At 41.6% G+C, this 24817-nt stretch overlaps 1 protein-coding gene across 3 annotated transcripts in view; it reads left to right on the forward strand.

The window, feature by feature from the left end:
* Positions 1–22862, forward strand: part of LOC142652141 (uncharacterized) — a 333622-nt gene extending 310760 nt beyond the window's left edge. For all 3 annotated transcript variants that reach the window (XM_075827658.1, XM_075827659.1, XM_075827661.1), the window contains exon 11: positions 20715–22862. In XM_075827658.1, coding sequence (XP_075683773.1) covers positions 20715–20888 — 174 coding nt within the window. In that variant the 3' untranslated portion in view covers positions 20889–22862. The remainder of the gene's footprint in view (positions 1–20714) is intronic.
* Positions 22863–24817: the final 1955 nt, after the last annotated feature.

The following is a 24817-nucleotide window of genomic DNA, read 5'->3' on the forward strand; positions in this document are numbered from 1 at the left end:
TTGAGGGTTTAACCCGATGGAAACCTCAAACAGAACCCCTCAACGGAAGGGCAACGGTGATGTGAACAGGGCCTAATAGCATTGTTTAAATCTATAAAACAGGATGGGTCGTCTTATTTCTATATGGATAGTCACAAGGGAAAAAAAACAACAATTCTAATAACACATTACCGTACTTCTAAACCCCCTTTTCTTATATTATATATATATATATATATATATATATATATATATATATGTATATATATGTATATATATATATATATATATATATATATATAATATATGAATAAAGAGGTGTACTCGAAGTGGATTTGTCAAAGGGGATAATAGATGTGTCTCTGGTGAGATAAGCCTGGCCTTTGCTTATGTCAGATATTGACCTTGGAAGCCACAGTTTGACCTCTGAGGGTATTATTTGTGACCTGTAGTAGATATTTTGTTGTAGTAGTAACTCATACGACTGGTTTTTACAGATTTTATATCTCTACTAAAAGAAAAAATGGTGTGATAAGGTTTCCATTTGTGCTCACTAAAAGGTGCCTAATATTTCTAGGAAATCACAACTATTACATCACACCTCTGGTTCATGAACTATGGTGGAAGACATTTCATTTATTTAAATTGCTTACCAACGTATACTGCAGCACGTCTCTCCAGTGGGGCTCACAATCTAATTTCCCTATCTGTATGTTTTTTGAATGTGGAAGAAAAGAAGTACGGGATTGTGGCACATTTTACTCAAACTCCCTGCAGATGTTGCCCTTAGTTGGATTTGAACCCAGGACTCCAGTTCTGCATGGCTACAATAACCACTGAGCCACTATGCTGCATCACTGAAGTTTACTTAAAGGGGTTGTCCAGTCAGGGGCGGTTTTTCATACTGATGACCTATCCACAGGCTATGTCATCAGTATATTATTGGTAGGGGTTCGACACCCGGAACCTACACCGATCAGCTGTTACGGGTGTCGGACCCCCACCGATCATATTCTGATGACCAGGGGTGTAACTAGGAGTTACTGGGCCCCATAGCAAACTTTTGACTGGGCCCACTCCTTCACTAGGTGCCACACACAGCCCCCCTGTAGACAGTGCTACACAGCCCCCCTGTAGACAGTGCTACACAGCCCCCCTGTAGACAGTGCTACACAGCCCCCCTGTAGACAGTGCTACACAGCCCCCCTGTAGACAGTGCTACACAGCCCCCCTGTAGACAGTGCTACACAGCCCCCCTGTAGACAGTGCTACACAGCCCCCCTGTAGACAGTGCTACACAGCCCCCCTGTAGACAGTGCTACACAGCCCCCCTGCAGGCAGTGCTACACAGCCCCCCTGTAGGCAGTGCTACACAGCCCCCCTGTAGACAGTGCTACACAGCCCCCTCCTGTAGAACGTGCTATACAGCCCCCCTGTAGACTGTGCTATACAGCCCCCTCTGTAGCCCGTCTATACAGCCCCCCCTGTAAACCGTGCTATACAGCCCCCCTGTAGACTGTGGTATACAGCCCCCCTGTAGACAGTGCTATACAGCCCCCCCGTAGACAGTGCTAAACAGCCCCCACTGTAGACAGTGCTATACAGCCCCCCTGTAGACTGTGCTATACAGCCCCCCTGTAGACAGTGCTATACAGCCCCCCCTGTAGACAGTGCTATACAGCCCCCCTGTAGACAGTGCTATACAGCCCCCCTGTAGACAGTGCTATACAGCCCCCCTGTAGACAGTGCTAAACAGCCCCCCCTGTAGACAGTGCTATACAGCCCCCCCTGTAGACAGTGCTATACAGCCCCCCCTGTAGACAGTGCTATACAGCCCCCCCCTGTAGACAGTGCTATACAGCCCCCCCTGTAGACAGTGCTATACAGCCCCCCCTGTAGACAGTGCTATACAGCCCCCCCCTGTAGACAGGGCTATACAGCCCCCCTGTAGACTGTGCTATACAGCCCCCCTGTAGACAGTGCTATACAGCCCCCCCTGTAGACAGTGCTATACAGCCCCCCTGTAGACAGTGCTATACAGCCCCCACTGTAGACAGTACTATACAGCCCCCCCTGTAGACAGTGCTATACAGCCCCCCTGTAGACAGTGCTATACAGCCCCCCCTGTAGACAGTGCTATACAGCCCCCCCTGTAGACAGTGCTATACAGCCCCCCCTGTAGACAGTGCTATACAGCCCCCCCTGTAGACAGTGCTATACAGCCCCCCCTGTAGACAGTGCTATACAGCCCCCCCTGTAGACAGTGCTATACAGCCCCCCTGTAGACAGTGCTATACAGCCCCCCCTGTAGACAGTGCTATACAGCCCCCCCTGTAGACAGTGCTATACAGCCCCCCCTGTAGACAGTGCTATACAGCCCCCCCTGTAGACAGTGCTATACAGCCCCCCCTGTAGACAGTGCTATACAGCCCCCCCTGTGGACAGTGATAAACTGCCCCCTCCTTTTAAAAAAGGTTTTAAAACATGACAAAAACTAATTTCATTTGGTATAACGGTGATCGTACTGACCCGAGAATAAAGATAACGTGTCATTTTCACCGTAAATTGAACACTGTAAAAACCAAACCCATAAGAATAATGGAGGAACTGCTGTTTTTTTCCAATTCCACCCCATTCTGAATTTTTCTCCGGCTTCCCAGTACTTCACACATAATATTAATTAGCGCCATTAGAAAGTACAACTTGTAATTAAGGCCTCATATGGCTGTGTCAACGAAAAAGTAAAAGAGTTGATGGCCTTTTAAAGTCGGGGAGGAAAAAACAAAAGCATAAAAATGAAAATTCGTCTGATCCTGAAGGGGTTAAATGTATATAAGTCATGAGTATTTCGTTAGCTTTTCGGAACGTGTACGTTAAACCGATACCATAATTTGTCGTCTATACGCTATTGTGGCATCCATTTAACGTATAGATCATGAAAAGCTGATGACGTACAGTATACATTTGACAGATGATCTATATGGGTGACAGATCCAACTGTTCGGCATCCGTCACAGGCATTAGTTTAACATTGACGCAGGGAGCTTTTCCCAGAGTATATGTCAAACGGTGACCAGAAAAGCAGTGTGAACATAACCTTATATTCACCTTACTAGTCCCCCTGCTGCTATTGTGCTGCAGTTTCCTGGGTTCCTCACCGGTCTGTGCTTTTCCTGCTCCAACGTTGACGTGTTGACATGACATGTGACCGTTGCAGCCAATAACTGTCAGAACAGGAGACCGACGGGGGCCTGGGAAGCATCAGCAGGGGATTGGGAAGGTGAGTATCGCTGCTTTTGTTACTTGATAGCATTGTGCGCACTTTATAAAAAAAATTAGGTGTCTGGACAACCTATTTAAGGCTATGTTCACACGGAGTATTTTGCCGAGTTTTTTGACGCGGAAACAGTGTCGCAAAACTCGGCAAAAACGGCCCTAAAATGCCTCCCATTGATTTCAATGGGAGGCGTCGGCGTCTTTTTCCCGCGAGCAGTAAAACTGCCTCGCGGGAAAAAGAAGCGACATGCCCTATCTTCGGGCGTTTCCGCCTCTGACCTCCCATTGACTTCAATGGGAGGCAGAGAAAGCGTATTTCGCGGGCGAAAAACGGCGCGAAAATCGCCGCCAAAATCAGCGTGCAGGGAGAGGAAAATCTGCCTCAAACTTCCAAACGGAATTTTGAGGTAGATATTCCTCCTGCAAAATACTCCGTGTGAAGATAGCCTAAAGTGATTTTCCCCAACAGTTTGTAGCTCCCCGGCTTAGGCAGTCTGAACACTCATTGGATAAGACACATATTTACATCGTTTGTATCATAGGAGATATCGTGTCTTTGTATTCCACCACGTGCATAACTCTCAGACCACAGTAAAAAGAAAATTGTCCATAATAAGCAAAAAGCTCTAGCTATACATAACTATTCAGATTTACCATTCAGAAGTCTGGGAAAACTAGATGATAACCACTGGGTGGACTGTAATGGTGGCCACGTTGCTCACCCCAAGGCTTTCCTTGATATTAACTAAGTAATGGCTAAGCAGAATATTAGCAACTTGATAGAAGATGAAAACACAGAGAGTTTCTCCATAACAAAGACGACGCACTGTCCGGGTGTGGATAACGTCTGAGATCTGATTAGGGCGTATGGCCATAGTCCAGAGAATTGCCCCAATACAGAAAAACCCCGAAAAATTTGTAACCAAAGGGAAGTCATTCTCTCTTCTGTGCATGCATATTCTCTATTTCTAGATTATAGATTCTCGGTTGCCAAAGCGCTCCATGTCTTCATATAGAAATTGCTGGTGTTTTATCACTCGTGTGAAGAAGTGATATTTGTAAGACTTGATGGATAATGTGGCTCCATGTACGTAAATAAGTTTCATTATAGCAGCGCAGGACCAACTAAAAGTATCCGAGCTGGGGACCCCCTCTATGATACCCGTATAAGGCATATGGACAGGGTTTGTCCTAATGAGACAACCCCATTAACGAGCTGAACTATTATAGGACATTGGCAATTACTGATTGTTAGTGACGGTTTTAGTGTTGGGCTATCGTATGTGAAAATACATGTATAACAACGCAGATGAAAATTTTTTGCTGAAAATATGGTTTTTATGACCAGCAACCTAATATTGAAAATAGAGAGAGTAAGTCCAAGGTCAAGTCCCTGAGGACCATGACAGGGCAACACCAGACTAGGCGGTCTATGCAAGCGCCAGCATCAGAATACCCATATTTTATGCTGCATCTTACACGAGCCACCAAATGTGTGCATAATACCTACCCCCACGTTGATTCCTTTTCTCAGGTGACCTACAGACACGGAGAACACCTCTTCTTGCCTTCACTTTCTCTCCTTAGTACCCGCTCCCTGTCTAGTACAAACACCCTGTTCCCCCAGCATCCTATTATTGTAAATGATCCGAACACTGGTTGGCTTTGGGGTAAATGTTCTGTCGTGCTTAGGACTGTTCTTCATTGATGGCACCTCCGAGTCTACGCTCTGAAAAGACTGGTCATCAGGGAATTAAGATTCCATAGTAAGCCCTGAAAGATGAACCTTGAGCCCCCCAAGTGAGTTGTCGGGTCACTCATTTTATTTATCTGGGCTCATTCAACCTCTAGGCAGAAAGGTTATACATTGTGCGCATCTTTACATTGGCAAGCGACATTATCATATTAATATGACGTCCCCTTCCAAAACAAAAATGATTAGACCACGCTTATTGATTGCATGAACCTGCCAAAGTCAGCATATTTCCAGAATATTATGGATTTGTTTCCACCGCTGGAAATTAAGCTATAAATTCCGATCCCGTGCTCTACACTTTATCTTAATGTGATGGAATTTGTATTATAATTGCATTTGAGTTCATGGCAAGCCATTCATTCTTGTAGCCATTAAGCCATGTGTTTACTTCAATTATGCCGACCTTTCAGAGACTAGGTCACAACAAGTGGGTGGATTGGGAAGTAAATACAGTCCTCGACTGGGGTCACGCAGGAAGAAATGTGGTTACGAAATGCACAATCGCAGCCAAAAGCCCTCCACAACGGCAACGGTATTAATGGGTTCTCTTTCTAAATCAATAGACAGCTCTACATTGGTCACTATTGAAAAACACAAGTGATACTAATGTAAAAGTACTTAAGGCCTCATGCACACTTCCGTCAGCCGTTGTACGGCCGCTAATGACGGTTCCGTGAAACACGGCCTGCACACGGATGGCTTCCGTGTGCAGTCCGTTGTTCCACTGACAAAATCAATAAAAAGGCTGAGACTGTTCCGTCAAAAACGGGCAGGAGGAGGACCTGCACTATTTTTAGACGGAACGGCCGCATGTTTACGTTAAAACGACGGAAGTGTTCATGGCCCCATTGAAATGAATGTGTCAGTTAAAACAACGGATAGCACCCTGACGGAAAAAACTGAAGTGGGCATAAGGCGTTAGAAATTTCGAGGATAGGACACGGCAGGAGCTTAAAGCATGTGTATTCCTGCTCACGCACATCTGGCTGGTGTGCTATTCTTAATGTGCCGCCTTGTTGTAAGGGCTTATTCAGACGAATGTAAAATACGTCCGTGCAACGCGCGTGATTTTCACGCGCCTCGCATGGACCTATGTTAGTCTATGGGCCCGTGCAGACAGTCCGTGATTTTTACGCAGCGTGTGTCCGCTGCGTAAAACTCACGACATGTCCTGTATTTCTACATTTTTCGCGCATCACGCACCCATTGAAGTCAATGGGTGCGTGAAAATCACGCGCACCACACGGAAGCACTTCCGTGTGACGCGCGTGATTCGCGCAACAGCAGTAAAAGAATGAATGAAAACAGAAAAGCCCCAAGTGCTTTTCTGTTTACAAACATACAGAGTGTCAATGATGGCGGCTGCGCATCATATGATCATGACACACGGAGCTCGTGTGAATCCGGCCTAACACTACTGTAAAAAAACGCGATCACCAAAGTCTATTTTTGGCTTATCAGCTTTCAAAAGTGGACTGATCATTTGGGTATTAGGGCAGTGCCCAAGGTCCCATGGCTAGAAGATGCTTTACCGTTTAAGTGCTACACAACCCATCCCCAATAAAACTAGATACGTTTAATAAATGCTGCTCAAAGATGTTGTGTTAGTCCAGCCTAAGTGTCTTATGATTAGGGTGGTTTGTAGGGGCAAATGACCATTATTTCCCGGAGGCCCAGACTACTATCAGTCCACCCATTCAAAATACCCCCTACAAGTGCACCCTTAGGCTGGGTTCACACGAGCATGTTCGGTCCGTAATGGACGGAACATATTTTGGCCGCAAGTCCCGTCCGAACACACTGCAGGGAGCCGGACTCCTAGCATCATAGTTATGTACGACGCTAGGAGTCCCTGCCTCTCTGTGGAACTACTGTCCCGTACTGAAAACATGATTACAGTACGGGACAGTTGTCCTGCAGCGAGGCAGGGACTTCTAGTGTCGTACATAACTATGATGCTAGGAGCCCGGCTCCCTGCAGTGTGTTCGGTCCGGGACTTGCGGCCAAAATACTTTCCGTCCTTTACGGACCGAACATGCTCGTGTGATGTTACATGTTTATTTCACTGAGGGCAAAAAAAGTTGGATTTTTGTTTCTCTCTATAGGCCTGGACAGACATTAGATATTTTTGTGGAACCCATCATCGCCCAATATACAAAGCGAGAGGGCTGCCAGTCATAACATTTTCACCTTGCATATAAATGATTGCACCCACATACCGTATAATATTTGATAATCTGAGCCGTGACCTCCTGGGTTTCATGGTGCAGTCTGTAATAGACTACACACAAAAAAATAAGAATTTATCTATCCACCATATACACTCGCCATCTCCCTCCTTCGCTATTTTAACTATTCACTATTTTAACCCTTAAAGGGGTTTTCCCAGAATCAAACCGATTGCAGTGAGGAGGACATTGAATGGAGCGGCAGTCGAGCATGCGCGCTGCCGCACCTTTCAGAGTTTATGGAATTGAAGGAAACAGTCAAGCAATTATTTTATTTTATTTTTTTCATCATTGCATTCCAAGAGCCATAACTTTTTTATATTTCCGCCGATGTAGCTGTATGTTTTTTTGGGGGGGACAAGTTTTATTTATTTTTTATTTTTTTGAATGGCACTATTTGGGAGTACATATAATTTGTTGATTAGCTTTTATTAAAAAAAAATTGGGGGGAGGGAGTGCAAAAAAACTCGAGCAATTCTGTCATTATTTTGTCCGGTAAAAGTAACTATAATTTGAATCATTTTTTGGGGGGAGGAATTGGAAAATAATGTCATATCAATTCTTTTTTATTTTTTTATGTGTCGTGTGGTATAAATAATAAGTAAACTTTATTCCACAGTTCGTTACGATTTCGACGGTTCGGCATATGTAACTTTTTATTGTTTACTCTTTTTAAAAAATAAAATATTTTCTATTGTATTAGAAAAGGAGGTTTTGTTTTTTTTGTTTGAGGGGGAAGTGTTTTTTTCCTTTTAACTAAACTTCATTAAACTTGATTTCACAATTTTCCCACCAGGAGACTTGAAGCTGTGATCATTTTATCACATACATAACACTTTGAAAAACAGTACTCCGTACTGACCGGTATAGTCACTTGAGTAGGGCTGAGCCGCAATACCACACACAGCCAAGTGGACCAGAGTGGCGCTGTTACTGGGGGAAAAAAACATTACTTTTTTTCTAATCTCATACAACACTAACAAACCAGACTGATTAACTACTTAATGAATAATTACTATAGAAATTCCTGTTTTTGCCTTGTCCATGGTCTGCTTTTTTTTCCTGTGGGCTGTGTCTGATATTGCAGGCATTCAAGTGAATGGGGCTAAGCTGCAATACCAGACACTGCCCATGGACAGGTGTGGCGCTGTTTCTTGAAAAATAGTAGACCCTTTTTTTATTCATTCCAGATAACCCCTTTAAGGTTCTTCTAGGTGCATGTTTACAGATTTGTACTTGATAACATACCACGCTGGCAGTACTTCCCCGTGGCTGTAGACTAAGCGGTGGCACATGTGGGCATTGGGCATCTTCCATCTAATCTCTATGTAAACCATAAATAACCTTGCATTAACCTCCACTAATTGGAGCTGACATAACAAATAAATGAGGTATGGGGTCTAGTTTATTGAAGTACGTGATCGGAGTTATAATAAGCACGTTCACTTCCGCAGATCATATTTCAGACGATGCTACCAAAACACCTATTTGAAGAGACGTCTTCATCTCCGTCATTGACCAAATTAATAAGTGAGAGATAAGAAAGTCATTCGAATCTTAGTTTGGATTCATTTAAATGACTCGCATTTATCGTGTGGAGTAACTTTCTCCTCAATGTTTCTGAAAAAATACAAAGACGCCTTTTCTTTTTGACTAATTTGGACGTGTCAAGCTTTGCTTAATTGGACACTGCATTTTATCCTTGCTCATTGATCTAGGCTTATTTTTCATGAAAGCCTTTCAATACTCCACGAAGCCATCATGTATAATTAGGCATGCTGTCCTGCACAGTGTAGGCAACTGCAAATTAGCAGACGATCCTGCCCGGTGAGTAACTTGTCTTTTGCTGCGGTAACGATGCGCATATGCTGTGATTCCCGCTCGCCCTTCATCGAGACTGAGAAAGCGCAATGGTGGACCTGGATGTGGATCTGGCTGCAAAGATCTAATGACAATTTGATAGTTCATCACTCTTCAAGTGGTAGTCACATTTTTGGAAATAGATCCCAAATTATATTATCTATCCTATGTTTTAGTGAATCCATTAAATGGAGAATTTCCTAAATACCAATACCCGATTATAGTCTTTTTTTTACAGGCATTATAATAATAACCTTATGGGATTTATAGGTAATTGACCGCATATGGCTTCCTCAACATGGCTGCATTGGCCCACACATTATATGACTCAATCCAAATCTTTAAAGACTATAAGGGTTGTCTGGTTTAAAAAAAATAAAATTTAAATACTCTATTAGGGAATTCTAAGTTATTAAGGGAGGATTACCCTTTTAGAACTTCAATCTTAATCAAGAGGGGCAATAAAAAGTGTATGTCGCTCTAGAAGACCCGGCATGTCCGTGCTTTACAGCTCGTTTTTTTTAGTGGGAGCGGTGTGATACTTTTTTTCTCCTGTGGTGGTGCCATAGGGGAATTGAACTTGCTGCTGGGATTGCCCCCACCGATCATAGCTGATCGCTGAAGATTTTAGCAGTGAAACACCCTGCAAACAGTTTATTGTTGTAAGACCTTTGTAACAAAAAAGTAATGTCTAATGTGGACAACGACTTTAATGTTGTACGTCCTTGACGGCTGAGAAGTATTTTGATAAATACCAGTCTCATCATGTCTCAGGATAGAACTCAGTTTCCATTTTCTTTTTTTTTTTCCTGTGTTAATTTTTCCCCCTTTCTGAAACAATAGTATAACTTTTTATTTTATTTTTGCGTTGAGGCAGCTGAATGATGCTTTGATTTTTGTGGGACAGATTGTGTTTTCTATTTGTACCATTTTGGGTTATTTTATATGTTTTTATAAGCCCCATAGGAACTACCACAAGTCTGCCCTAATGGGCATTTACAAGAGGCAGCCCTGGAGACATTTGTCAGGTTCTTAGCTGTCTCCATGGCGGCACCAGCCCTGTCAATTAAGCTGCTAGAATTGGCAATCGTCTTTACAAGGGGCCTGTCACAGGTTTGAACTGTTGCGGTGGGAGCAGAGTTGTGTGTGACAGCTGCACTCTGGCCATTAATCTCGTGGGCACACTGGCAGTATCAGCTTGATGATTATGACATAAAAGTATGCCCTAGTGGGCATTTACACGAGGCAGCCCTAGAGACCTTTATCAAGGTTCTCAGCTGTCTCTATGATGGCACCAGCCCCGTCATTTAAGCTGCCAGGACTGGCGATCACTGCTACAAGGGGTCCGTGAAAGGGGTGAGCTGTTGTGGTGGGAGCAGGGTTGTGTATCACAACGATCATTGATCTCATGGTCACTGGCAGTACAAGCAAGAATGTACAATTTATGTCATGGTGTGGCAATTGTTATCTGGCCCCGATGGACGTTTTCTTTATGAGTTGGGAAGGGTTTAAATACCCATCAGGCGTTATACGTATAACCCATAAGTGACTGAGAGGGTTAAATTTGATTTTGTCATCCTTTACAGGAAAATAAATGAACAAAACTTGCATCATAGGAATAAAATAATTTTTCCCAAAGCCGAAGACTATGCGCCGTGTAGAAACATAGGTTTTAATCAAGATAAATGTCTTGCCGATGCGTTTCCCTTATCATTGTATACTACAGGGGAGACGTGTTTATGCAGCCGTCGCATCTACTTTACATAAATATTTTTCTGTATGAGTGGACAAATGCCTCATTTATGGATGAAGGTAAAAATATGCAGAATATTTTATTTTCCCAGCAGTCATTTTTTTTTTTTTCATGGGCGGCTGTTAGCAGCATATGGGATGTTTAGAGGCTGCAGCAAGAAAGTTGTCATCCCGAACCATGAGTTATTCCAGAAAGCCATTGATTTCATGCAAATCAAAAGATTATTTAGCGTCATAAGATTTGATCTGTGTCAGCTGAGCACTTGTTTGCATATCCGTCTGACAAGTAGAGAGCGTGTCCTAAAGCCCACAGATATTTAATATTCAAGTCGTTGCATTGCAGGTTCGGAATATGCAAAACGACATCATGTAAATGACGGCGCTTCTGTATCTTCATAAAAGGCATATCGAGTTAAGAAAAAGGGATTGCGCTTCGGCTGTGATCCTGCGTGGACAACCATACTCATATAGTGAATGTATGATTTATTCCAAATTTTTATTCATTTTTGGATAACACAGCTTTACAGATCTAGAGCATCTCTAGAGGTTGGGCTTACGCGTCAGATTTTTAACCCAAATAGATGGCTAGCCATGGGCCCTTGGGGCAAGAGTCACAGTGGTGGTCCTCCTGTCCACCGACCCTCCTAGACTCCCCAAATGACCAATACACAGTGCAGTTAAACTCTGCTGGACTAATGCCTCCTGGTCTTATTGTTGCCACCTGATAAATAATGCATTTTGTATGAGCTGGCAAGAGAAGTGGGGGTAGGGATGTGACAACTGCTCTCTCCACATTTCTGTGTTAGACAGTTGTCACTATTCAATCCCGTTCAATAATCTGACCTCAGGAATCTCTTTATTTTGCCAGCCATTGTATACTGCCCCCTATAGATGAGAATACGAATCAGAATTGTCATATCTGGCCAGCCTTATTAAAATTACATGTGGATGCAGCAAAGTAAAATGTTAGCCATGTTGAGCAAAGAAATATTAGCCAACAACTTTAGACCACGTGCAGAGGGGCTATAGGGAAAAATACGGACTGTTGTGCCTCCGAGTTCGCCGTATTGCGGAGATATTCTCCCATGAAAGCAATGCTTCTATGTTTGGGTGGTCACTGATCGACATTATATGGGCCCCTTCTTTACCTATTTCTAATTTGATGACAGTGGGGTGCCAGCCTAAGACCACCTTACTCATGGCTTTTCATTGGGCTCAGTACACCAGCAATCATTAGACATGGACGGCTATGAGTGTAGAACCTTACATCTGAACTAATAGACAGGAGGGAACACTATGATTTTTGTCAAGGTATCCATGTGCCCCTGTTGGCTGCGGGGCCCATGTGTAGTTGCACATAATGTATGTCCGCAACTGTTCTAGAGGACATGGTGTCTGATGGAACGTGGCATGATTTTTTTTCCTTTTTGATCCATGCAGAAAAAACCCTGTATGAAATCTGAGGCATACAGATGTGTCCTTCCTGACCATTCCTCCTATCTCCACATATCTTAAGATGTGTGGAACAAGATGACCAACTTTAAAAAAACAACATAATTTCACAATACTCTGTCACGAGATGTCTATTCTATATGTGGGGCCACCCAGTGGTTCTTATGTGAATTGCAGCCTGTCAAAGGTTTTGCTAGCATGTCGCGATTATGTATTGAATTTGTTTCATGAGAGATTGGAGTCCTTAACCAAATTCAAGCAAAGGTAAGGATGGAAACATCTATATGGAGCTAGAGCAGGGCCCCGTAAGGGTGCCGTATTACAGCTCTGTACAACTTTGAGATTGTATGACACCGTATCATTGTTGGGTGCTGTTTGAACATTGCGTTCACATCCATACACCACATACTATTTGAGTGCTGCTCTTATCACGTAAATCCATTGCTTGCTTTAGTATTTTACCATAGGGACGCACTATATTATATATTGAAATTTATTTCCAAGAGACAAAATCAAGATCTGTGTCAACATCCATTTCTCGGATGATGTTTGCCATCATATTGACTTGAATAGAAAATGCCCCCTGTAAAATCAATGACAAACTATATTTGCTCTCCACAAAAGATGACATTATCTAAAGATAAGTAAATCATAGAGTAAACAGAATAAACCCGCTATCTGGTAACGGAGATAAGATGCAACATTGTATTTGTCCTTTAATAGCTCTTATCAGGTGCGGTGCTGTTACATTGGGACAGTCCCCGGTGATCTTCATTAGGTTAATTAAGAGTACAGTATTTGAACAGCCATTTTGTTCTTCAGGACATTGACGGGATATCTGTGACCAGCCTAGAATGATAAGACCGAGGCGGCTATTTATACAAATATGCTACTGGGAGTTTGTCTCTGAACCTCTTACCTAATAATTATAGATTAAAAACAAGCCTTGCTAGAGATGGCTGAAAAACCTGTAATTAACATTGACATCGTAGAACAATCCACTGTAGGACTCGGCAGCAATGAATAGATTGACAGGTGTTATTAGGGAGAAGGCACTAGATGTCAATTACATGTTGTTTTTGCAAAAATAGCTATATACGTCGTCATCGTAACTCATTTTCCTTCCAAACACATTATATTGAGGTATTGGAGTATTTGTTTCAACTTTCTAGAAGGATTGTAAACTTTTATAAGAGCCGGACCAGCTCTACGTTGGTTGCCCTTCTATATAGTTCCCAATACCACAATTATATAGTGACTAAATAACCCTAGGGTATGTGGCTGTATGTCTTTCTATAGCTTCGGGTGTAAAGTATGGAATTCGTGGTACAGGCTTAGGGTGCCCAGGCCCTTAGGGCTAATGGTGCCCCCGTCAGTAGTGATAGGTTTTGTGCCCAGGTCGCACAGCCCTAAAGCTAGCCCTGTATAAGTGACACTTCATTTATTATAGAGCATTTACCCCAAAAAAACAAAAAAAAATCACCAGGAAATATTCATCCTGAGTCATCCTCTACACTCAAGTTTTATTCAGCCGATATGGCTGCCATTACGGCTCCCACAATGGTGGGCACTCAACCTTGCTAGACCCTTTGTATGGCCAATTATACAGTGACATATTCCCACTATATTTTAGAAGTGTATTGCCTTAATAAATTTACCATTCAGGTGCCAAGAATCTAAAATGGGACAGGGCAAGGCATGAGTCTTGCCAACCTGCTTTACTACTTTATGCTTTCAGTATAGCATATAGTGCCAGTACAGCATTCATCTTATCAGTTGAGCGGTTTGAGACAGACTGGTTGCTAAGGATACAATGGCTAGTATATCCCTAGCAACCAGTCTCAGACTATTCAGGTCTCCAGTTTAAGAGAAAGCATACTTTTTTGTTTGTTTCTTCCTGCCATATATATAAGATTTTTGTGGAATATGTAGAGAAAACAAGTATAAACGAACAAAGAATAAAGGGTTTTGTGCAGGGTCTGAGGGGGCATCACATGACACAGGGGTTCAAGGGACAACAAAGAGAGAATCCCTGTTTTAATTAGGATTTATGTAAAATAATTTTTGGGGGCTGTTGGAGGAAGCTGGAATTCCTCAAAGAATTCCTGGTCTAGGAACGTTTATGCCATATCATTCTAAATATAGGGGTTCAACCCCCAAGACCCCCTTTAATCCCAAAAACAGAGTGCCATAGATTCCTTCGTCATTTCGGCATCTAATCCCGAAAACGGAGTGACAGAGGTCCCTTCTTCATTTCTCCTACACAGTGGTGAATGTTCAATGGGTCCCCCACCGATAAGCAAGTGATGGTATATACTCGTAAGGCTTCGTTCACATATCCGTCAGGGCTATGTTCTGACGTTCCGTCGAAGCTTTCGGTCTGAATGGAGCCTTGACTGAAACAAACGGAAACCATAGGTTTCCGTTTCCATCACCATTGATCTTAATGGTGACTGATCCGGTGCCAATGCTTTCCGTTTATCTCAGTTGTGCAAGGGTTCCGTCGTTTTGACGGAATGAATACGATGGAACCCTTGCACAACTGAGACAAACGGAAACCATTGGCACCGGATCCGTCACCATTGAAATCAATGGTGATGGAAACGGAAACCTGACGGAAAGCTCCGACGGGACGTCCGACTAGAGCCCTGACGGATAAGTGAACGAAGCTTTATATGCCATCTCCTCCTCAAGTAGGGAAACCTTTACACCCCATTGTACTTCTCTTATTCATCAATCTACAACTAAACAAATACACAAGCAGGAAAATATTAAGGCTTAGGTGGTCCCTAGCATCTTTTTTATGGAAAAACACAATTGCTGTAAAACACAAGTTATATTACAACCATGTATGGAATGATAAAATAATAAATGTGATTATTAAGAGTTTGTCAAATTGACTGTAGGAAGGGAATAAAAGCTTTATTTCCGTCTCGCTCGTCATTGCTGCCCATGTATTGTCTTGAAATCATTACTCTGGAGTCCGCTAGTAATCATAACTGAGGAAGCGATAAGCCGTTAAGAAAGCAATTAGTCCTTTAAGTAGATGCATTTAGTGACCATAGTTGATAGCGGAGGGTTAGTAAACACATAAAGATGAAGAATGATCTTGTGCATGTGAACGACTAAATCATATTGTAATAATAATGGTATTCTAATGAATACAGAAGTCATCTCATGCTGGGAATGAATGAATGCCTGCCCGGGAATACGTTACTAGAGGGGAAAGGTAGGAACCATTCTGCACATAAAATCTTCACCCTAACTGTGTGTTACCCTAAAATATCAAAAGAAATCTATGGTCGGATTTTCTAAAAAAATGAAAATATTTATTTAAAAAATAATAATAATTAGAACAACTACCACCAGGGGGCACTATTTCATGAAATCTTGCCCCTGATGAAATGCAACGTGCTCTAAGTTTCGACCGATTCACCATCTGCCATTGTAGCGCTGTCGGGCTGCAGCCTTACACATTAGATGGTTGCCCAATCCTGCCGAAATCGGTGGGTTCATCCTGACTTTCATGTGTATGGCCAATACTGTTAATATTTATTTTTGTGTTTAATAATAGGCAGTGGGCGTTATGTGATCTGTATGGCAGACCTATGTCAAGTATATTTTTCTTTGGTCTCTATCAATGACGTAGCTCGAAGCTCTTGGTGTCCAGTGATGAGATGGCATCTTCACGTTACATGACATAATGCTCGGTCGGATCCTTATATAATATAAAAATCAAGTATTTTTTTGTATTGTAGGATATTTTTGTATGGCATGATTATATCGTCATGTAATATGGATATGGCATGGCCATTTTGCCTTCATAATCCACCATCGTTCTGCTAATCTGTTTGCATCTCTATCTTTGTTTAGAGGGTTTTTACCACTAACCACGTGTATCATGTATCCAAAATATAGATGTTAATCCTTCGGGGTCAGGGTTCCCATGGGGGGGTCACTTGCGCTTGACTGTTTCTGCATCTCCCTTAGAGGTGCATGGAGCGGCAGAGAGCCTGCTCGACTTCTACTCCACACAACGACTCCCCATTGCGGATGTTCTGTTGAGGAGGATCGGGGGGACTCAGACTCATGTATGTGTGATCAAGGGGGTCTATGCAATAGGGGCCCCAGCAATCGAACATCTAGTGCCTGTCCTGTGTCTGCATGATAAATGTTCCTAGTTAGAATACCCAACTTGACCTCCACTTGACAAAAGAAGTGACCAAGGGCCCAAATTCATCCCCCCTCCAAATGTTGGTCTCAAATTTAAGAATCATTACTGGGAAGTGTAGGGCTTTTTGTAGGACCCCTTAGCAATGATGGAAGGCAAGCGTAATATTGGATAGATAATGTGTTGTATATTTATGTGTGTAATGTCTTTGACAAGTGAAGATAGAAAAAATAAGAAAAAGCAGCTGACTTTCCAAATTGAATGCGTCTGTGAGGCCGTCACCGTGCTGGATAGAAAGTAATAATGAGCAGCGACTCTATGAACCGGCTGTAAAACACTCTTTATAAGATATACAGGGGACGGCGTTACTCACTCAGCCTAATAAGATAATGTGGCCTCGGCACTGGAAGCATTCATGGTCAGCAAGTACCAGTGAGTTCGATTCTAGACTTCACCAGGAAATATTAAGCTCCGACCAAGGAATTATTTTTCACATTTTTTTCCCCCTATTAACCAGCTAACAAGGAAGAAAGCGATTCATTGTGTTTTCAGAACCAAAAGTTTTCATGATTAGCTGCAATCCCTCATCTCCGCGTCATGATCAAAGTTCTTAAGAATAGCTGCAATCTCTGATTTCTCGGTCTCGGTCTATGTTCTCAAGAATAGCTGCAATCTCTGATTTCTCGGTCTCGGTCTATGTTCTCAAGAATAGCTGCAATCTCTGATTTTTAGGTCATGGTCTAAATTCTCAAGATTAGCTGCAATCTCTGATCTCTGCGTCATAATCTATGTTTTCACAAGTAGCTGTGATCTCTGTTCTCTGACTCGTGGTCCAAGTTCTCAAGAGTACATGCAATCTCTGGGTCACGGTCCAAGTTCTCACGAGTAGCTGCAATCTCTTATTTCTAGGTCATGGTCCAAGTTCTCAAGAGTACATGCAATCTTTGGGTCACGGTCCAAGTTCTCAAGAATACTTGCAATCTCTGATTTCTAGGTCATGGTCCAAGTTCTCAAGAGTACGTGCAATCTCTGGGTCACGGTCCAAATTCTCAGGAGTAGCTGCAATCTCTGATTTCTAGGTCATGGTTCAAGTTCTCACGAATACTTGCAATCTCTGGGTCACGGGCCAATCTCTGATTTTTGGGTCATGGTCCAAGTTCTCAAGAGTACATGCAATCTCTGGGTCACGGTCCAAGTTCTCAAGAATACTTGCAATTTCTGATTTCTAGGCCATGGTCCAAGTTCTCAAGAGTACATGCAATCTCTGGGTCACGGTCCAAATTCTCACGAGTAGCTGCAATCTCTGATTTCTAGGTCATGGTTCAAGTTCTCAAGAATACTTGCAATATCTGGGTCACGGTCCAAGTTCTCACGAGTAGCTGCAATCTCAGATTTTTGGGTCACGGTCCAAGTTCTCACGAGTAGCTTCAATCTCTGATTTCTAGGTCATGGTTCAAGTACTCAAGAGTACATGCAATCTCTAGGTCACGGTCCAAGTTTCCACGAGTAGCTGCAATCTCTGATTTTTGGGTCATGGTCTAAATTCTTACAAGTAGCTGCAATCTCTGATTTCTAGGTCATGGTTCAAGCTCTCAAGAATACCTGCAAACTCTGGGTCACGGTCCAAGTTCTCACGAGTAGCTGCAATCTTTGATTTTTGGGTCACGGTCTAAGTTCTCACTAGTAGCTGCAATCTCTGGGTCTATGGGCTCCAATTTTTTTTTAGCACCATTAGATATTTATTCCATTTTATCAAAACATTTTATAAGACGTGTTTCTTGGCAGTTTATTGGCTCTTCTCAGTAACAATACAGTAGGTTGACAATTTACCCTGAAGGAGGCAGGTAATTACATCCTTGTATATAAGAACACATTTGTATGATTCATTTATCATCTCAATTCCGATCTTTTTCTCTGATTTTCATGTATTTTCCCGCAGAGCAGAGGGGCTGTGTTTGGCCACGTGGTTAGCAGATACAGCACATCTGGATAAGTGGTGGGAGACGACTTCTCCGCGTCCGTGTTCCTTCCCGCTGTTATTATTTCTTCTTCCTGTAAATCTGTCACGGTTTGAAGGTCGTTCCTTGTACCTGGAAGAGTCCAGCAGAAGAAAACATGGCATATATGTGCCAAATCCTAGTTAATTAAGACGGTTTCTGGCAGATGGTGCTGCAGTTCTTCCATTGTGTTTAGTAGCTAAATATACGGGAAATACGATGTTACCTTAGGCCTTGGTAATTAAATTATTCTGCGGCCTGAGTTATTAAAGGGTTTAGCTAAGTGATTTTCAAAACCTGAGCAATTAAAATTTGCTAACTAAACGTGATGATTCTCATTATAATGTATAATTATCCTCATTATATTTATGTGGCGAACGTAATGCAGTATGGAAAACATGCCCTCTCTCCTCCATCAGCAGAACAGAGGCTCTGAAGTATTGTAAATCATATGGAAGTCCAGTATAGAGGAACTGAACTCTATGTAGCAAGTAGTGGAAGTCCTATCCTATCTATCTATCTATCTATCTATCTATCTATCTATCTATCTATCTATCTATCTATCTATCTCTCTCATATCTATCTATCTATCTATCTATCTATCTATCTATCTATCTATCTATCTATCTATCTATCTATCTATCTATCTATCTATCTCTCTATCCCATATCTATCTATCTATCTATCTATCTATCTATCTATCTATCTATCTATCTATCTATCTATCTATCTATCTATCTATCTATCTATCTCTCTATCTATCTATCTCTCTATCCCATATCTATCTATCTATCTATCTATCTATCTATCTATCTATCTATCTATCTATCTATCTATCTATCTATCTATCTATCTATCTATGTCTACCTATCTCTCTATCTCTACCTATCTCTCTATCTCTACCTATCTCTCTACCTATCTACCTATCTATCTATCTATCTATCTATCTATCTATCTATCTATCTATCTATCTATCTATCTATCTATCTATCTATCTATCTATCTATCTATCTATCTATCTATCTCTCTCTCTATCTCTACCTATCTCTCTATCTCTACCTATCTCTCTATCTCTACCTATCTCTCTATCTATCTATATCATATCTATCTATCTATCTATCTATCTATCTATCTATCTATCTATCTATCTATCTATCTATCTATCTATCTATCTCTCTCATATCTATCTATCTATCTATCTATCTATCTATCTATCTATCTATCTATCTATCTATCTATCTATCTATCTATCTATCTATCTCTCTATCCCATATCTATCTATCTATCTATCTATCTATCTATCTATCTATCTATCTATCTATCTATCTATCTATCTCTCTATCCCATATCTATCTATCTATCTATCTATCTATCTATCTATCTATCTATCTATCTATCTATCTATCTCTCTCTCTCTCTCTCTCTCTATCTATCTATCTATCTATCTATCTATCTATCTATCTATCTATCTATCTATCTATCTATCTATCTATCTACCTACCTCTCTATCTATCTATCTATCTATCTATCTATCTATCTATCTATCTATCTATCTATCTATCTATCTATCTATCTATCTATCTATCATCTCTCTCTCTCTCTATCTCTCTATCTCATATCTATCTCTCTGCCCTTTTTTATCACTCTTTCTTTTTTCATATATATTGTTTACTTAAATAATATGCAGAACACAAAACTGTGTTTCTCCGGTTATACATTTCATCACAATAGAACAATGTTGTTACCTGTGGCCATATACTTACTAAACACTGAGGTATCCCGGTGCGCCATAGAAACAATGAAATGACCAGTTCAGCTCTGCTTCATCTATATGATTTATATATTTAATATTTAGTGACATTTCTTAGACTCATCACATATTTATAAAGTAAAGGGTTGTGTCCGTAAGTCATAACTTCTTAGTCTTTAAAGTACCAGGTACAACTTTGAACTTCTAAAGTGCATCATCCTAAGTACTGTATTTTGCAATAAATGTACATGGCGACTATTAGCGCAGCTGGCGAGATATTTTCATCTGTCTGTTAAGAGCAAATTACTGCTCAACAAATATTTTCTTGCTTATTTCTCCTTTAAATTGGATGAAATAGTTGCAGAGTGCTATTCCTATTTCAGTTTGCAAATGCTTTTAAGTCGACCATATTTTCCATCCATTAAAAGCTTTGTGAGATTATCCGTGCCGCACGCCGCTGTGCCCTAACCAGGTCTCTGTGTTCTGCCCACAGCTTTACAGCAAGCTGCGATGTGATGATTCTGCGCTCTTGGAGCACGTCGAGCAGATACTGGGCGACCTGGGAGGAGAAGCGGCGCCTGGAGACTCTGATGCTGAAGATGCTCCCCTGGAAAATGTCGAAGATGATTTTGTGAAAAGCAGCGAGGACGAAGCCATGGAGGCCTGATATCGATATTATTTTAACAATAAAAAAAAGAGACTATTCCGACCATAAAAAAGTTATATATATATATATATTTGGGGTGGGGGGCTTTAATCTCTCTCTGAAATGGTACCAAAGTGTTTGTGTCATGTGATCAATACTTACCGCCAGCTCCTGCAGACTGGTAGGTGACTGCTGATTTAGGCCCCATGCACACCACTGCAGTTTTCCTCCGTAATTACGGATGAAATTGCGGACCTGTTCATTTCTATTGGCCACGGACACCATTCCGTATATTTACGGATGTGTGTGCGTGTCGTATAAATGATCCGCAATACATGTCCAATTCTTGACCGCATTTGTGGCACGGACTCGACCCTAAAAGTCTATGGGCGCTTCCGAAATTGCGGACGGCTACGGATGTGTATCCATAGCCGTCGGATCCGTATTTGCTGACGGTAAAAACCCTTAGGCCCCATGCACACAACCGTATTTTTCATCCGTAATTACACACCCATTCATTTCTATTGGCCACGGACACCTTTCCGTATTTTTACGGATGGTTGTCCGTGCTAAAAGGATTATAGAACCTGTCCATACTTACGGCAGCGTTGCTATGTGACATGTTGGTGACATCATTTGCAGCCATTTTACAGATACATCTATACGGATCAAATACGGATGTACTACGTACTTCATTTGCGAATACCTTTCCATATATACGGATAAGTTACCAATGACTACGGATCCGTATTTACGGACTGTATTTACTGATAGCTGAAAACATGGTCGTGTGCATGGGGCCTTATACAGGACTAAGGAGGACCAAGTTATTCACCCTAAAGAAAAAAAGCACGAAATGGCGCAACGTAGGGCATCATCTCACGATAAGTAGGGGAGGCAGGAAAGTTAGTGGTGTACACTCACCTGGCGGCGTCATGCTGGGGGCACGACAACCTGGTAGTCAGAAAGATGTATATATATATATAGTTCAAGTGCTGGTTCGGGAATGTGCTAGTCACGGGTCTTTCTGGGTGAAGAGCTTGTCCCAGACAGAGTATAAGCGATTTAGAATGCTGAGATGTACTGGGAAATTCTGAGTGCAAGACTGCGAAAAATGACCATTTACGAAAAAGCTGTTCCCTTTGCGGTATTCAGGTGGATCCTCTGGAGTCGTGCAAATGTTAACCTTTTATTAATATCGTAACATGCAACCGTCTTCTTCATCTGTTACGTGTAAATCTGCGTGATGAAGAACCCGGTCATTTTTCGCCATCTTGCACTCAGAATTTCCTAGTGCAGCTCAGCATTCGATATCGCTTATCAAGTTATTCACCCGATACATTGTAGCAAGGTCTCAGCTCTGAGAAGTAATAGGCTCTTCTCACACTTGCGTCAGTTATGGTTCTTTTTTTCCTATAGACTTATAATGGGTCTGTGGGGTTTTCCTCCGTTACCTTTTATTTACTGGATAGAATACCACAGTTGACTTTGCTATCAAAAAGCAACATAAAAACGTGACGGAAATGAACAAAGCCTTAGATCTGTACTCGTTTTAAGCTTCTGGGTGTAAACAAGAATGTTCTCATTCACTGACAGCAAGCAGAGATCTTGACAATTCTGAATAATTGAAACAAAAAGTATATTCCAAAGCTGCATGATGTCTTATTGTGCAGTGATTCAATCACCTTTTATCATCATGTCATGTTTAGGTCCAAAATGTTGTGGTCCAAATCTCCTACCGCAGTGCGTCCGTTTTGCCCGGAGTGTTCCTTTAAAGAGGTTTTCCAGTTTTATCTTAACAAAGTTTAACCACTGTATGAAAGGAAATTTCTACAACTTTCTAATATACTTGGGTCCACATTTAATAATCAGTTTATTCCAGTTTGTGGCGTTAAATGAGGCTAAAAAAAGTCCAAAAATGTTGGCGAATGCTATTTTTGCACATAAATTTACAACTTGCATTCGCCAGTTTTGAAAAATGGAAAATCGGAGCATGGGGGTGGGGTTTACGGTAAGGGGTGGGGTTTACGGTAAGGGGTGGGGTTTATGGTAAGGGGTGGGGTTTACAGTAAGGGGTGTGGTTTACAGCAAGGGGGTGTGGTTTACAGTAAGGGGTGTGGTTTACTGTAAGGGGGTGTGGTTAAGAATGGTTAGACAGGTTTATCAATACTAAAACCAGAAAATGGTGCAAATTTTGGCTTGACTGTAGGAAAGTCTAAAATGTGTTTAGCCGTGTGCACCTTTGGTGTAGTTCACACCAACTAACTTTTTTTTTTTTTTTAGATTGACTTATGAAACGCCAGTCCTGATAAGTGTCAGCCTTTGTGTTTTTAATTTCTCACTATTTTAAAGATAAGTGTTTGCGGTCAATGAATGAGAACAGTCTTGATTACATGCACAAGCTGCAAACCCTACATACAGTACCAAGTCCTGCTCTCAGCGAAGAAGTGGATACAAATATCAAGTCTAGACAATGCTCTGTGAGCTAAACAGCCTGGACTTCAGATGGATACATTGTAGCAAACTACCAGAGAGATTTGCGCAGCTGCTCCTGATGTATTTAGCTCACAGATCATTGCCTAGACTGATACATTGTAACAAACTATCACAGAGATTTGTGCAGCTTCTGCTGATGTATTTAGCTCACAGAGCATTGCCCAGACTGATACATTGTAGCCAACTATCATAGACATTAGTGCAGTTGTTCCTGATGTATTCGGCTCACAGATCATTGCCCAGACTGTTACATTGTAACAAACTATCACAGAGATTAGTGCAGTTGCTCCTGGAGTATTTAGCTCACAGAGCATTGCCCAGACTGGGTAATTGTATCCACTTCTAACCTGAAAGCAGGACTGGTTTGCTACTGCTTCGTAGCCACTCTGCACTATGGCCAAGAGATGAGGATCCTGAGCCGAGGAACCCCCCTCCCCCCCCCCCCATTACCTTAGAATTCCCTTTTAGGGTGTATGAAAATGAGTTTTTTAAACTAGAAAACCCCTTTAAGCACACCGCGCGTTTGATAATTCTTCAGCTTGGCATCTTTCTGGCACAGTTTCCTGGTTGTTATATGTGTCCGGTGTTCTCCGGGGAGCGCAGAGATCTACAAATGTTCGCTGCATCTTCGTATCTGTGCCGACTATTCAATTATAAATAAAGAGAAATGCGGTTTGGCAATGTTTCTTGTACTTTATATAAATGCTTAATATAAACTTGAAAAGAGCGAGGTTCAGTGTCCTAGAATTTGTGTTAATAATGAATTGAACATCGATTTTAAAAAATCTCATATTTTGTATGAAATCAGAGACACATAATGAAGGACGAGGTATCTTCAATGGGCACAGCGTTCAAAATAGATCCTTTTACGAAATAAATACTTGGATATTTTTATCCCACGTAGTGTAAAAAGCATCTGTTCAGTGTAGACATATATTTACTGCAGCTCTTCTGCACAATATCACTTTACTGATTCAATCCTCATGTAATTCTGAGTAAAACAGTTTGATTTTGTTCTCTAGTCACATCCAAAGCTGCATTCAAAATGTTGTTGGTTTCCTGTAATGGTGCATTTCTTTGCTGTACCTGTTGGCACAGTGTCTGAACAGTGTTTGCCCTACTATGGTGCATTGTGGTAGAAATTAAAGTGGTATTGTACTTGATTTTAAAGGGGTAATGTATCTGGCCATGGACATGAGATAACAGTCATGTGAAACATACAATTTGTCTGTTTCTCCCGATTGTCGGTCATTATTTAGTCACCTTATTATGTGTAACCAGCAATAACCAAAGGACAAAGTATTGACATTTTTATTTGCCGTGTTGTTTTTTTTTTGGGCTGGTAGTCAGCGGTTACCTGTAGTTTATGACTCGATGAGCAACCGGTTGGACATTATTATTATTCATCCCTCAACTGTATGAGCCAAATGTTATGTAACAGAATGCCCATTAAC

The sequence above is a fragment of the Rhinoderma darwinii genome, chromosome 5, assembly GCF_050947455.1.
Source record: "Rhinoderma darwinii isolate aRhiDar2 chromosome 5, aRhiDar2.hap1, whole genome shotgun sequence".
NCBI lineage: Eukaryota > Metazoa > Chordata > Amphibia > Anura > Rhinodermatidae > Rhinoderma > Rhinoderma darwinii.